The following is a 16,418-nucleotide window of genomic DNA, read 5'->3' as shown; positions in this document are numbered from 1 at the left end:
AAAAAGCTCATACATTCAGCCTAGTTCTGTGAACCCCAAAAAAGGCCTGTGTGTTTGCTTGTTCCAGCTCTAAAGATATTTTCACTAAGTTACTGAGTTACCCATTTTTTAAAAAATTAGAGCTATGCATCTACAGGCTGGTCTACACTGGGGACATACATCAGCATAGCTATGTCACTTAGGGGTGTGAAAAATCCACACACCCCAGACATGTTGCTATGCCAACCTAAACCCTGGTGTAGATAGTGCTAGGTTGATGAAGAATTATTCCATTGACCAAGCTACTGCTTCTCAGGGAGGTGAATTACTTATACCAATGGGAGAACCCCTCCCATTGGCATAAGTAGTGTCTACAATGAAGTGCTACAGCAGCAGAGCTACAGCTGCACCACTGTAATGTTTTCAGTGTAGACACATACCTTTAGAAAATATTTGGAGTTCTATTTTTATTGTTCATGGATTTCCTTAAATGTAAATCTTGAGAAGGAAAAAAAAACGGGTTGATTTGATACATCTGATAGCCTAAAACAGTCCATAAACTCCATCATTAAGGGATGATTTCGCTTTGGCGGTTACATACATTCTAACTAAGTTGGATGAAAAAGTAAAGTAATTCTGTGGGTTTTTTCCCCTTGTTTAGAATGTGGTAGTGAACTAACAAATACTTATGGCTCAATAAACTCGCCGGGATACCCTGGTAACTATCCTCTGGACAGAGATTGTTACTGGACCATCTCAACCAATCCAGGCCTTCTCATCACATTTGCCTTTGGCACACTGCGTCTAGGGCATCATGATAATTGCAGCTATGACTATCTGGAGGTAAAATTTCATCATTCTGGCAATGTTATTGCAAAACAAAATATTACACCCTTTTTGTTTCAGACAGAAAAATAATGCTGGCAGGATAAATCACAAGCTGAAATAGTCACTCACTACTCATTAACCACACAGACACGTACACAACAAGAGTGAAATCCTGCCCCATTGAAACCAGTAGAGGAAACCAGTAAACGTTTTGTTACTGACTTCAATAGAGCCAGGATTTTACCATGAATTGCTGGTGGGAAACTTATTTAGCCTCAAAAAGCCCAGTCTCTAGAATTCTGGTCAGACATACACCCGCAGGGAATTAATTGTATAAACAAAAAGTGTCAGAGAAATAAATATTGTACCACAGTACATGGCTTGACATGTGAGATTTAGGCCATGTCTCAGATGCAGTTTTCTACTATATCATAGTTACAGAAACGTGAAAAGGGAAGGGTTTCAAGGAGCATTTACCACTAGAGTTCAGTGGCCAAACTGAAAAATCAAAAAACGTTTGTTTTGTGTTGACCCAGAATGACAATTTTTGGGGTTTTTTTCCTTGCTGAAACTAAAAACAAAACAAATTGTTTAGAGTGGAATGAAATTTTTTGTTTAATTTTCAGGATTTTTTATCCTTTTGTCTTTTTTATACTTAAATCTAGTTAAAATTCTAAATGGAATGTTGTTTTCAAAGGAAAAGTTGAAACATTCGTTTTGAAAATGTTAAAAAAATTCAATTTTTTTCCAGAATTTTTTCCAAACTTTTTTCAGCTGAAACTATTCACTGAATTCAACCTGAATTGGCAAACAGTTTAGGTTGATTGGAAACTGCATTTTTCAGCAAATAAACTATTTATCAATTTTTTTCACCCAGCTCTATTTACCATTAGAAAAAAATGCTGAGTCATTTCTGAAATATTGGGACACATCTTAAAAGGCCAGTAAATATGGCTTTTTGAAACCTTCAAGTAGTATAAGTATCAAAATCACTACACCAAGAAGGATTCCTTCCCGCTGTGTTTAGAAACCTTCCCTTCTGTGAAAATAGCTGTAGTGTATGCAAACTGTTGTATGTTACTGGAATCAATTATAATCACAAATGGCATCAGTCATTCAGTGAAGGAATAAAGAAAGAGATTTAACTGCCCCCATTACAGTGTTTTATTGAGGCTATCTAGAAAATGTGTGATGGTATAAAAGCTCTATTTTACATTAGTAAAAGAGGGTATTTTTCCAGATTAAGTATCCAATAGAAGCAGTTCTTCTGAATGATAACATAGACCTTAAAATCCTTAATTTTGATTGATCAAACCAGTCACATGATTGTGGTTACTTACCAACATGGCACTGTTTGGAACCTACTTCTGGATGTGTATCTTTTCCATAATGATAATAATCAAACACATTTTTCTTATTCTGATTGTCTTCTTTAGCTATATTTAAATGTATTCACAACAATAACCAAAGGGCTGGGCTATCATCTTACAGTACAGGCAGAGTGAGGGGCACCATGTCCCTTCATGGCCCCAGCAGCAGGACAGGAAGTAATGCAGCTAAGATCTGTATTACCTGCTGCTGGATCCTCTCTGCTAAATTCCTGTCTCCTCATGAAAGGAGGTTCACTTCCTTGTGTATCCTTAAGATCTGTAGAGTTGGGAGAGAGTGTAGCCTCCATAATTTTTTGTGACTCCCCAAACCACTGCCACCAGAGAGGATGATTCCAGGAAAACTTTGCAAGGTGGATCTCATAAACTTTCCCTCCCCTTCCATGCATTCAATGAATGATCCCTGTGTCATTCATGTCAACACTGGAGTTATTTATTAGGGGCTGGGTCCCATAGTCCTTCAACATCCAGTGGAAATGCAGGATTGGTGACTTAAATGGGAGTTTTGAATGTGTGAAAACAGCAAGGCCATGCTGTGGTTTACCAGCTTTCCCACCATCTGGTAACCTTCAATCACTAACAAGACCTCCTATGAGGTCCTATGCTAAAATAACTTTAGGAATATTGAAATTGTCCACAGTTGGCTTATATCTGACAACCCTATGATGAGGATTAATACTTTTGTTTAGATTCGAGATGGCCTCCTTCCACAAGACTCCATCCTTGGTAAATACTGTAGCACCAATTCTCCTCCCCCACTTCAAACCTCTGGCCCATATGCATGGATTCACTTTCATTCTGATGGCTCAGTCACCGACAGAGGCTTCCATGTTGTCTACACTACATCGCCTTGTAAGTACAACTGTGCACTTAACTTATGACTATGGCATTTCCAAAATTACTGTGTCTAGAAGTAGCCTGGAAATAGAGACAGGCAGGATCAGGGTGGACTCTAACCCAATAATCTGCTGTTTGACTTGCAGCCAGCATTCAGATATATGACCCATCTGAGGTCTCAAATGATCAATTTATTTGTATTTAACACAGCGGATCCCAATTGTGGAGGAAACTACACAAACAGTGGGGGCGTTATCTTGTCCCCTTACTGGCCTAACCCATACATTAACAACAGGCAGTGTATCTACATTATCCGACAACCACCAAATGAAAAAATCTACCTCAACTTCACTCACATGGAGCTGGAAAGCCACAGCGGCTGTTCTTGGAATTATATTGAGGTGACTTTTATTATTTTGTGGTTTTGAAATGTTGATTATCTGTGTGCATAAAACTGTAAAGCAAAATTTCTTCCTCAGATACGAGAGAGTAGATATCTCTTTTTATTAGGGTTCAAAAGCCACAAAGGCTAAGAAGCAGGGGATATGCAATCAGCATGAGCCAAAGGTGAGTGAATATGAGAACCCAGCTAGGATTAGGCTGACCCTCAGTCACTCTACATAATCAGGATGGGGTTTGAGCCTTGGGTTAATGTGTACCCAATACAAGATAAGCAAGGCCAAGGCCAAGAAGGCACTGCTTAGAATTCAGTGTGCTCATCTCTTGCTTGATATACGTTCGAGCAAACTGGGAACAGGTTCCAGTGAGTTTAGTATAGTGGATCTATTTCTACAGTGTTAGCCATAAAAGATTGCTTATTAACATTTTTCCCTTTCCTTCTGCTTAATTCAGAGGCTTTGGTTGGAATGAAGTATAACTAATTTCTAAAATTAGAGGGGAGTCTGCGTAATGAAAACAGACAGCTTTTGTTTGTCTGGCCTGCTACTTCTCTTGTCTAATTGCTGGCAGAACAGCAGCTAAACTCACAGAAGACAGAGAAAAAAACCAATTTTTGTTGGGCACAATCAGATTGTGTTGATTTATCAAGGCATTTACCTTGTTGTTTGCTGAGCAATCTCAGGCAGTTTAGCTTTATCATACTTCTTCTGTCCTTTTCACCCCATCTCCTCCCACACCCCCACTCAGATCCATTCAGTCCAGAACAGAGGAACAGGGATGGAGTTTTATGACCCTGGAATAACCAGTGTGATCAAAGCTGTGTGGTTTTGTCAAGTTCTGGTCCCCCCACAAACCCGTCCCCCCAAAAATAATTTTGTGGGGTCTAAAATATTCTCTCATAGGTGTTTGTAGTAAAGGTTAAACTAGGGAGCTGGTTTTGGACTTTTAATTCTTACTTTAAAATCAGTTTTTTGACAACTGTTTTCTCACTTTGAAAAGACCCAGAGGCTCATGTGCTCTGATGATAACAGGAAATCTGTGCAATTGCTATAGACACAGACACAGCTCATCATTTCTGCTAGGGGGGATGTTTAGTCTCTGATTAAGGAAGCAGGAGCCTGAATCCCTGGAACTCCAGTATTTTAGAGAGAAACTAGACACAATATGTTTCTCAGTTAAGGAAGAATGTGTTGTAGCACAGCAAAGTCAGAGATAACTTGTTAGCAATGCCAGCTCCTTGTGAGATCAAATCAATTGGCTACGGTGCCCGGTTATCTTTGTTCTGCTTGACTGAATTCTCATCTGTCTTTATATACCAATCAATGCTTTCAGCGCTGTTGGGAAAAACCGGTAACGGAGAAGTATCAATTAACCTGAATTATGGTTCTGAAAATGTTCTCAACTCACCTTCTAAACATTCTGGCCCAAATTCTAATCTGTGTGTCACCAGTGTAAATCCAGAGTAGCTCCACTGGCTTACACTGAACTCTCAGGAAGGTCACAACGAGTGCCAGGGAGCAGAAAGCCATTCAGGCAGCTGGAGATCACCAAAGCTCAGCAGCAGTGCAGCCATCTGCTTTCACCTCGCCATATATAGAGCCAGCATAGGGCTCTGTGCCATCCCCCATTCTCCTCCCAACCCATGGTGTATGTATGTGAAGGGGGGAAATTGAGGATGGTTCGAGTACTGCTGGGCCCTGGTATCATGACCTGTTCAACACTATTGTCTCTGAGTCGCTACTACAGCCCTTTTACCCCTCTAACCTTCCTCCCAGGACACTTGCCTGTAAATACTGGGTGATCTTGGCTGCTTTTCTTAACTATTAGAGGGCTCTGTAGATCTCTTCAAACCCACCAACTGACTATGCCTACAACTTCTGGGTTCGAAAATCCACTACACTTTTATTTAGCCAGATTAAACATGACATATACCAAACAATTGCTTTCAGTAACCCGTCTACTTCTTACTCCACTAGGGACAGCCTCATCTTATAACAGCCCAACAGCACTTCCCTTCCTGATCACAGTCTAGCTCCCCGACTCCCTCTGTGATCCTGCTCCCTCTTTCCTCAGTAGACAATGGACAACCCTTCAAATTTTCCTAAAATTCCAAACGAGCAGTCTGGGTTGAGCTTCCATCCAGGAGTCCAATCTCTGTGCAGCAAGCAGCATATGTTACTTTTGGTCTTGATCCCACACATACCTCCTCATACAATTTCACTTAGCATTTTTCTATAACATCTTTTCATATCAAACAATTTCAAGTAACATAATCCCTTCTCCAGACCTCCTCACCCCCAGTGGTTGCAATGGCTTCTTGGCTGTTGCAACTAGGTGCAACTTAGAGCAACCCCAGCTGCTCCAGGTACAGAACTGGTGCTGCTGAGAAAATGGTCTTTTGTTTTCACCAGAATCTTTGTCTTCAAATCTGCTGCCAATTCATGAGGCAATCGATGGAGTAAATTTCTCCCTTGATTAGTGAGTTGATTAATGAGATTCAAGCCTAGTGGCAATGCAGGGGTTAAAAGCAGACAGTGATTCCCTGGTGCACCGTGGTGTACCATCACTTTAATTCTAACACCTTGAACTTTTCAGATAAAATAATGAGATGGCACCAGTGTAACCGTTATTACTGACACTGGAACGTAGAACTGCACCCCACATTAGTTATGCCTCTGCCTGGGTGGTCATATGGCAATCCTTGTGGAGAACTCCCACTGAAGTCAATAGAAACTCCATGTACAGAGCAGGAAATGTATTTGCGATTTTAAATAGGGGAGACATTTCACTTGGAATAAAATAAAAAAATCCTCTATTTTAGGCAGGAATTTCATGCCATGTAAATATTTAATAACCATTAACAGTCAGGACATTGCTTTTACCTCTCCAAAGATGGCCATTTGGGCAGCCTACAGATTAGCCTCAGGTTGAGGCTTTGGTTCACAGACAAGCCTCCCATCTATTGGATCAACAGTATTTTCATTTGCCTCGGAAGTCTCCTAAGCAAATACTGACCTGGCACTCCTTATTCTGGGAGACCTTACATGATCATATGTCTGTGAGAGCTTCCCTTTTGTTTACATTATTGTAACAACACTTAGCAGCACTTTTTTATTACTGAAGCTTAATGACAAAACAAATGACATGCTATTTAGGGGTTTAAAATTGATGCTGGTTTTATGGATGCATAAAAGTATCGAGTTACAGTTTTATTACTTACTTATTTTATTTTATTTTTGCTGATTAGGTTCGAGATGGTGACTCTGAAATGTCTTCTATCATCAACAAATTCTGTGATAGCACATTTCATTCTCCAATCACTTCCTCTAGCAACAGCCTGTGGATCAAATTTAAGTCAGATGTTTCTGTGCAAAGGGCTAGCTTCAGAGCAATTTATGAAGTTGGTAAGAGAACTGGTGGCTTGAAAACTGAACTGACCTCTAGACTGGGGACCTTATAGCATTTGTATATGACTTAATTCCCATCTTAACTCCCCACATTGTACTTAGGTTTTGCTGCACATTTTTTACATATGATATCACACTATTCTGAGATCTCTACCCCCTGTTCTTCACTTGTTCTGCATCGTTGACACAAAAACACTATGCCATATATCAGTTAAGATTGACTTACCCATAATATTCCTAAGACAAAACTTTAAAAGCAAGGAAATGAAAAGTTGAGACATCTATCAATACATTTATTGATTTAGATTTCTAGAAATGCTTAAAAGGATGGCTATCCATATAAACTGGGCACCCTTAACATAACTTAAAATACATGCTGTATATTTTTCTCTGCAACAGTAGACCCCCTCATCACTAGCACAAGCACCAAATACGGCAGATAATGAATAACCTTACTTCTGCCCTGTAAATTTATCCACTTTCAACACTCCTTTTCCCAGATTCACCACCAACGGATGAGACATCCACCACTCATCTCCTGTTGTGTGCTATCCCCTTCCCTCATCCCTTCTGCACAAGTCTGTGAAACCAAATACAGTCAAATTTGGGGAAGGAGACAAATGTGTATTTTCACTTGGCATTTTCATGGACATGATTTCACTGCTGTTCCACATTCAGTTATGCAGGTTTAGGTTTAGTTACATAATATCGACTTTTTAAACAAACAGCCCACTCCTAAACCTATCTAAAATATCTATAGTAGATGGAAATGTGTGTTTTCAATGGTTATTTTCTTCCTCCCCCCAAAATGACATTTAATCTACATCCCAATGTACATTCCTTGTAAACCTTCCTTCCAGCTGCTAACTCTTAATTTTTCATTGCAGCCTGTGGGGGTGTATTGTCTGGAGAGGGTGTTATTCGTTCCCCATACTATCCCAGGGCTTTCCCTCATCAGAAGACCTGTGAGTGGATCATCTTTCAGCCAGAAGGCAATGCAGTGATTCTTAATTTTATCGATTTTGGCATTCGAAATATCACTACCTGTGATTCAGATTATGTGGAGGTAAAGAATATTAGTACATACTTATTGTGAATTACAAACAAATATCATATGCACACCTCCGTCATGTACCTATGTCTGTCAATAAGCAAACGTGGGTGAATAGGTAGCTAGGTACATAAACACCTATTTCATTGCACAAATGAAATCTTTTCTGACTCACTAGGTGAGCCAACCTTCTTCTTTTGAATGCTCCTTTGATAACATGACCTTTCTCCATCTATCTTTTCTATAATAGGAGCTATCATTGATGCATAACTATATCTGGATAGATAAGGCCTGATTCTCCACTCCTTGTATCCCATGTGCTACCTACTGATGAAGAGCTCCAGGCAGCTGGAATGCCAGTTTTACTCCATCTGATTCCTTTATGCCAGAAGAATTCTCAGCTGCCCCTTCACAGCAGCTTTAAGGCCACTGTGCTGGTGCCACAAATTTACATTAATGTTGGATAGGATCTGACCTGCTGAATAGTTTAATGAGGTGGATGATCCACTGTCTTCTCCATGGTGGCTTTTAACCTTTTAGCTCTTTCTACTTGTTTCCAAGACTATTTTGTACTGTTTGTGTGTGTTGAGTCAATTCATCTACATTTTATAACTACTTAGCAGTAATAGAGACAAGTTTTCTTGGGCTGTTTTGAATACATTGTCTTTCAGGTCAGGGATGGCAGCAGCACAGATTCTCCTCTTTTGGCGAAATACTGTGGCACAGATATACCTTCAGCAGTGCAGTCCACATGGAATTATCTCTATGTCAAATTCAGAGCTTCCTCTGCTACAAATCTTGGATTCATGGCTGAATACCGGCCATTAGATAGAGGTAAGAGTTGAGATCTTTCACCGTCTGGCTATTGGTCCTCTATGTCCTCATGTACCACCAATTCAAATGGATGAGCAAAGGAAAACCACATATTGAAATCAGTGGGATGTCAAGTTGTATGACAACAAAGCAGGAGACCTCATTTGTGAAAGAAACAATGTAGAATCCTTTCAAAAATTCTGAAAGAGATGATGAAAGAAAAAGAATCATGTTTTTAATTTTCAGAAACGATTAACTGATTTTATAAGTATCATCTTCTGGAAATATTATTTTAGTTAACACATTGTTGTTTTAAATCTTTCTAGCATGTGGGGAGACTCTCACTGGGCCAGAAGGAACCATTACAAGTCCTGGTCATCCAATCATCTACCCACATGGTGTTAAATGTGCATGGACTATCTCAGTGCAGCCCAGGCACCTTATCCGCCTGACGTTCACATCATTTAACTTGGAGTTTGATTACAATTGCACCAGAGACTATCTTGAAGTATATGACAATGGTACTATGACAAGGCTTGGAAGGTGAATATGCCTATCTAATCTATTTAATCTACCTACCTACACAGCTGCTGTCACTGTCTTCTTTTTGCTCCTCAGTGGATCTGTTCCTTTGGTATCAAGATGTTCAACATAGGTTCATTTTACTGAAAGCAGCTAAAGATTTGTATTATTCAGGCCATCAGCAACAATTATTCCATTTAACGTAGTAAAGGCAGGTTTATGAGGGGTAGTATTTTTCCTAAATCTTTTATTGAGCGAAGGGATGTGAACTGAATTTGATACTATTGAGTGAGAAATTAACTCTTCTGTAAGGGATGGCAATCTCATGTGCAGATTTTCACATCTGCCATTGCCTAGCAATAGAATTTCATGTAAGTCTTTTAAGGTCATGGCAACAGGTTTAAATCTACTCTTAATATTATTTCTTCCTTTGGGATTCAGGGAAGGAAATAATTTTTAATACCAAGTAGCAGAAGCAGAATAGGTGAAAATTGGGTACCTGAAGAAACAAAAAGTTAGGCTATAACATGGGCTAAATCTTAGACTTTATAGTTTTATATTATTTATTGATCAATTTACAATGCCTCCTCATGTGTGTTTATATCAGTGAATAAAATGATTGCACTACAGATTTTTATTTTCTTACAAAAGGTAACATATTTTTATATTCCCATAACTCAAGAACAACTAAACTGGTTTGGTTCAAAATTTCAAATACAAATTTGGGCTGAGGCCAGAAGATGAAAAATGCCATCCTTCCAGTAGTTGGAAAATAAGGAGCAAGTGAATATGGGGTTATAATGGAGATTATTTCATCATATTAGCTAGTCTTTTTGGAAGACTAATCCGATGGGGACCAATCTATCTCCCTCTAAAGTCAACAGAAAATGACCCAGCTACAGGCTTCTGGAGAACATTGAGTACTTTTCTATTAATCTAGATACTATATAATATTGATATAGGTACTCAATACATGGTATCTCTTTTGACTTTTTATAGGTATTGTGGAAGATCAATTCCACCATCACTCACCAGCAGTGGCAACATAATGATGCTGTACTTTGTAACAAATCACAACATTGCCTCTGAGGGGTTCTCAGCTAATTATATCTCAATGAATGCTTCCACAGGTAATGCAGCAGTGTGTGTGTTATGCAGATTAATCCTGTCAAGCCTTAATTGTAAACACACATTACAGAAACAAGACACATTTTGTTTTTTTAATTGCCAGAATCCCTGCTGTCTCCTCCACCCTTCTTTATTTACAGCTTGGTTCACTGGCCTTTTTCTAGCTGGGGAGGATGAGCCAGGCAGAAAGCAATGTCTCTAGGCAACACCAGTGGTTTTGTAATCACTGATATGGCAGGACTGCAGAGGGTAGTTAGGAATATTATTTTCTGAAGTGACATACGAACGGAAGTCTCATTGACATTTAACTGACTGTGCGGGGTTTTTTTTTGTCCCAAGCAAACACAACAGGAACAGGAGTGCTTGTCACAGGTAAAAGGGTACCAGGTGCTGGAGTGACATCCTGGAGAATGAAGTCCTCTATTTAATCATAGAACAGATGCAGCATGGCAGTGGAAGTTCAAGCCTCCTCTCACTGTCCTGCCAGAGAAGTCTGTTCCAGAGTAGCCACCTTCTGGGGAGCAAAGTCCATCTCCAAGCCCTTCATTCCTCGACTGCTCCCAACCTTTGAGCATTACCAAAAGCTCTGGTTAGTGTGCAGGGTTTCTGTGATGTGTATGTCTGCCTGACCCTTTGGACAGTGCTAAAACCACCATGCCCATTTCAGAGGTCGCCTACAAGTATTCAGAAGGTAGCAACTTTGTTATCACTGACCTGAGCTGTATTTGAACCAGCAACCTCAAGGTGAAATGCTATATGCTAACGCTACACTCGTTACTAATCCTTTTACCGCTAATCCCTGCCCCATTGAAATGCAGTTCTGTTTTAGAAATTAAATATCCCTGCTGACTCAGTGTGCACTGGTGATACACCACCTAGCCTATTACTAAGTGTGAGAGTGTAGGATCCTGAAATCAGTCATTCAATATTCTTTAAATGTTCCTCCACATTTAGGTGGGGATCTTGCTTGCTAACCGACCTTCTTACTGCTAGCACTGAAGCAAGACCCTAGCAAAAAGCACTGCCTTTGGCTGGGCTGGTTTGGAGTGGCTGGCACAAGAGTAGCAGGAAGTAGTGAGATTCAGCTGCTTCGAGACCTCCAAACAGGCAGGGGCAGTTACAGCCAGTGGAGAAGCAGATCCCAGACAATGTGTGAGATACAGACTGTACTGTGCGACCACGGGTGGTCCCCTTATGCAAGGAAGGAAATAGTCTGACTGTGTCTACAGCTGCCCCCCGTGTGCAAAGTTTTAGTTTAAGTGAAATATTTTAACCAAAGAGCATTAAAAAAGGAAAAGTGCAATAACTCTTCTTGCCAAAAGAACAGGAGTACTTGTGGCACCTTAGAGACTAACAAATTTATTAGAGCATAAGCTTTTTAGTTCTGTGTTTGTTTTCAGTAATTAGTTTGGTATAAGCAGAGGCCTCATTAAAGGCCCGATTCTGACACCTTTACTCACTTTCAGTGGAGCAGATTCATGTGCATAGTCCCATTATTGTGGTTTTATTATTTCTGTTGTTTGGAGACCCCAGTCAGGGTTGGGGCTCCATTGTGCTAAGTTCTATGCAACACAGAGTAGGGCCCTGTAGAGCTCGCGGGCAATAGAAAAGACCCAAGAGTGCATGTAGCGAACAGTGGGAAGAGGCAGGGGTGGAGGAATGAGGGGAATAGTAATTAGAACTTGTATCCACATGGGTCATCTGTGTGCCCAGCTAGATGGTTTTCAGTTGGGGTTTGTTGTATGTGTGCTGTATTTTTAATGAGATAAATATCAAAAGTCCATAGCAGTCATCTCTGTAGCTATATGTGCTGCTGTACTTGACATAAATGTAGATCCCATAGTAGAATAATGCCTGTAACTGCTCGTTTACTGTTCCTGAGCAAAACAGCTGTTAGTGTGTTTAAGAATTGTGTCTTGATTTAAAAAAAAAAAAATAGCTGCCCATTCTCCTTTGTTTTAGATTCTGAGCAAAATATCCACTCTCCCAGCTACAGCTCAGGCAGTTTGACTGTTACTTCATCTCTGGGGAATGTGTGTGGGGGTCTGGTAGAGATTTTGCTTCCTGCCATTGCTTTTGCTTTACCACCAGTTAGCATCTACTTCCAAATGATCAGTTTTCTCAGCTGCCTTCATTCATACGTTAGTTATCTGGCACGGAGAGAGGAAAAATCATTAGCAATTAAGATTTAATGGGAAACATCCCAGCTAGGAACCTACTATCAGTCTGAAACTAATGTAGGAACCGATTTATACAGCTTTTCTCTCTCTAAGAAAAACCTTAGAGTATGAAAACTTTCTGGGTTTTTACTAACCCAGAAATCATGACACCTTTCCTCTTATTTTGAAACAATACACTATTATTGTAAACTGTCCCTCCATTTTGTTAGGCTGCTGCTACAGCTGCTGGACTATCAGCATGAGCATGTTAAAAGAAAACAGTCTATTGGCATATGTTTGCAGGGCCCAACCATGCTTTTGTGTAAGTGACTCTGTTGGAGGTTAATATGACACTTTCTCCTCCAACCCTGTATCACAGACTGTTGCATGTAGCTGATGGCCTTTTGCAATAACATTAACATTTTCTGAACAGAACAGCTACTTGTCATGACTGTACTCTCGGAGTTTTTCTCATCCCTTTCCGACTGCTCTTTCAGCAGCTGCTCCTGCTATTTATCAGTGCTCAGACAGTTTCTGTTCTCAGCTCTACTCACATCTTCTATGTTCTCTCCCTGGGCAAACTTACTGGTGAGCTTGTGGCTTCTGTAACATCTCCTAATTACCTCGGCCCTTCGGTCCAGTTTCACATCTTCAACTATCTGCCTGCCATCTTCACCTCCATGTCCCCCCACCATCTTAAATTCAACAAGAAGGAAACTGGATTTCTTCTCTTTCATCCCAGACTCTGCCATATGTGTCACTATTAACAACAGTAACACGATCACCCAGACTCGCAGCCACAGCCTCATATTCGACTCCTCTATCTTTTTCCCATCACAAAGCCTACCAAACTTGTCACTTTTTCCCTTTAACATCTATAAAACCCACACTTTCTTTGGGATTGGACTTTCATCTGGTGCTTTATTGTCTGAACTGACTTTCCATGTCTGATTTAGATTATAAACCCGTGGGGGCAGGGACCATCTCATCTTTTACGTTTATACAGTGCCAAGCAAACTGACGATGCTTAATGAGATCAACATTTTCAGAAGTGTTCATAGTCATTTGGTATGTCTTGGTTTGGCGTTCCCAACTAGAGATTCTTAGGCCTTGATTTTCAGACTGAGGAACTGCCATCTCTGATTGTGGGTCCACAGCACCACTGAAAATGAAACCCTAGGTGTCTCATAGTGGGTGCACCAAAATCGAGCGAGACAATTATTTGTCCTCTTATGAAAATTTGGCTACATATAAATCAGAATAATCTAATGCAGCGGTTCTCAAACTGTTGGTCATGACCCCAAAGTGGGTCGTGACCCCATTTTAATGGGGTCGCCAGCGCTGGCTTGAACTTGCTGGGGCCCAGGGCTGAAGCCGAAGCCCGAGCCTCACCACCCAAGGCCAAAGCCTGAGGATTTCAGCCCTGCGTGTTGGGACTCAGGTTACAGGCCCCTGCCTGGGGCTGAAGCCTTTGGGCTTCAGCTTTGCACCCCGCCCAGGTCAGTGGGGCTCGGGTGGGCTCAGGCTTCGGTCCCCCCTCCTGGGGTCGTGTAATAATTTTTATTGTAAGAAGGGGGTCGCAGTGCAATGTAGTTTGAGAACCCCTCATCTAATGAAAACTTAAACTGAAGTTTATAGAGGAGAATAGGAATGGACTCTTAGGGTTTGAACTACCAGATGATAAATGATAGCCTCCTACAAGTTTCAAAGAAGCTTTTACAAACAGAAAGGCAGATTTAAAATGTCCTTTTGCAATGGGCAGGAATTCTTCCTTCCCCAGAGGGCATTCAGGATTTAGTGAGTGCTGCAGCATGCAGCAAATTCCTATAATGGGCCTAGTGTGTCTGTACCAATATTCATCTGGTGGTGCTGTAGTAGCAAGGGCTTAGCTTGAAAAAGCAAGCTAATTCAGAGGTAGATGGGCAGTTCTAAGGGAAGTTGCAGCATTCTAGGGAGCCTTTTTCTATTTAACATTTATAATGACTAGAGATGGTGACCATGGTTGGATGAAATAAGAACTATCTAAAATCGTCACCAAAAATTGAAACCATACCTGAACCACTTTGGATGTCTGAACATGTATGGCTACTTGTTCTCCCCCGTCTCCCCTACAGTTTATATTACACTTCTATGTACATGTCTTGGTTTAAGCTGGGGCTTCATGCAGAAATATCACAAAAGAGCTAATGCTCTCTGTTTAATCTGACCTAAACTTGGAAATATAATTTCCAGAACAATTTGTTTTTTCAGCTCAACTACTACAGTTTGGATAAGTATGGACAAGCATCAGATAACTATCAACACTTTTGGCTGTTTATCTGAACCAAACCAATTCTCTAAACCTCCTAACATTGGCTGTCTGTTAATAATAACCCCTTAGAAAACTGAAACTAAAATCTGTTTCCTTATAAAGATACATTTTTGTTCTTTGCACACACAAAATATTACTATGAATTTGCTCATGAATGCTGATCTGCTGACGTTCATTTTTAATCTTAGATCAAAGAACTGTGAAGCTGCCTTGGTGTAAAAGAAATACACACACACACGCTGAATTAGGGGGACTTAGCTAACAGATGCAATTACCCTCTCCCATCAAATTATATCAAATGTTAAGTCTTCTATCTTTAAGATTGATATTCATTTCATACCTATCCAGTTATGCATGGGCAGTATGTACTTATATTTGAGAAAAGAAGAGGATATATACCAGTGCTGTGGATTTTTTGAAGTCTAACACATTTTTTTTTCCTGTTAAGAAAATGTGGTTCTAATCATGTTTCTTGTGCAACAAGTATCTTCCATACTTTTTCAGCTACAGTTTGGGAGCCAGCTGCATTGTAATCAATATCAGAACAGGTCAAAGTAGTTCTAGTTTATATTAGATGTTCCAATGGGAAGACTAGAAGAGTAGTGGCCTTAAATTATTCTACAGTGACTGAGCTATTGAAAAGATGAACAATGTTATCGTATAAAAGGGAACAAATACGAGTGAAAGGGCACTTTCGTGTAAAATAAAACTTCCTTTTTGCATCTTTATAGCATAGGGGAGAGTCTTTTTGTTGGCATGTATTATTTGTGATATATTTATTATTAGTTCTGATAACACGGCCCTAGAATAACAGCAGACGGAACCTTGATATCATCAGTATAAGTTTCAGAGTAGCAGCCGTGTTAGTCTGTATCCGCAAAAAGAACAGGAGTACTTGTGGCACCTTAGAGACTAACAAATTTATTAGAGCATAAGCTTTCGTGGGCTACAACCCACTTCTTCGGATGCATATGCATATGTAGCCCACGAAAGCTTATGCTCTAATAAATTTGTTAGTCTCTAAGATATCAGTATAAGTTATAATTCTGGTAAAAAAAGCAAACAGAACACTGGAATATGTAGCCTGGAGCATGGAACACTATCTGGAAAGTTACTGAACTCTGTGAGCTAATGGGGATAAGCATACCAGATAGTAGGAACATGAGTGCTATTTGGCCAGCCAGATACCACCTGAGTAATAGTCAGCTGTTGAACATGTACCTTGTTCATTGGAACTGTCTTGCCCTAGCAACAGAACCTGGGCTTTCCCTCTACTATATTACTTGAGTCATCTATTTGACTTTCAGGGAAATGGTCTCATAGGGAAACAAGCTGATATTTGGATAGAAGTTTCGAGTCTAGGGCCAAATGAAAAGGACCTCTGAATGTGGTGAAGGCTATATAAATATCAGCATAGATAGACAGACAGATAGAATCTGAGTATCAGCCTCTTTTCCCATCTCTGCTGGCTAAACCACATTTAGACAACATGCAGTGAGCCTGGTCTTGCTCCCAAATGAAATCAATGGCCAAACTCTCAAAGGGTTCAATCCTGACTGGGGACAGAGGGCTTGGCACCTTGCAGGATCCAGCCGT

The 16,418-nt window shown here is 40.3% G+C and overlaps 1 protein-coding gene across 1 annotated transcript in view; it reads left to right on the top strand.

The window, feature by feature from the left end:
- CUBN (cubilin) overlaps positions 1-16,418 on the top strand; it is a 212,563-nt gene that overhangs the window by 30,398 nt on the left and 165,747 nt on the right. The window contains exons 15-22 of the mRNA XM_026649328.1: positions 641-822; positions 2,885-3,047; positions 3,243-3,433; positions 6,679-6,835; positions 7,726-7,904; positions 8,561-8,723; positions 9,029-9,245; positions 10,224-10,354. Of these exons, the coding sequence (XP_026505113.1) occupies positions 641-822; positions 2,885-3,047; positions 3,243-3,433; positions 6,679-6,835; positions 7,726-7,904; positions 8,561-8,723; positions 9,029-9,245; positions 10,224-10,354 (1,383 nt within the window). The remainder of the gene's footprint in view (positions 1-640; positions 823-2,884; positions 3,048-3,242; positions 3,434-6,678; positions 6,836-7,725; positions 7,905-8,560; positions 8,724-9,028; positions 9,246-10,223; positions 10,355-16,418) is intronic.

This window comes from Terrapene carolina, unplaced genomic scaffold (assembly GCF_002925995.2).
Source record: "Terrapene carolina triunguis isolate 2854851 unplaced genomic scaffold, T_m_triunguis-2.0 Scaffold84, whole genome shotgun sequence".
In the NCBI taxonomy this organism is placed as follows: domain Eukaryota; kingdom Metazoa; phylum Chordata; order Testudines; family Emydidae; genus Terrapene; species Terrapene triunguis.
Note: the sequence above shows the minus strand (reverse complement) of the source record. Positions and strands in the feature narration are given on the sequence as shown.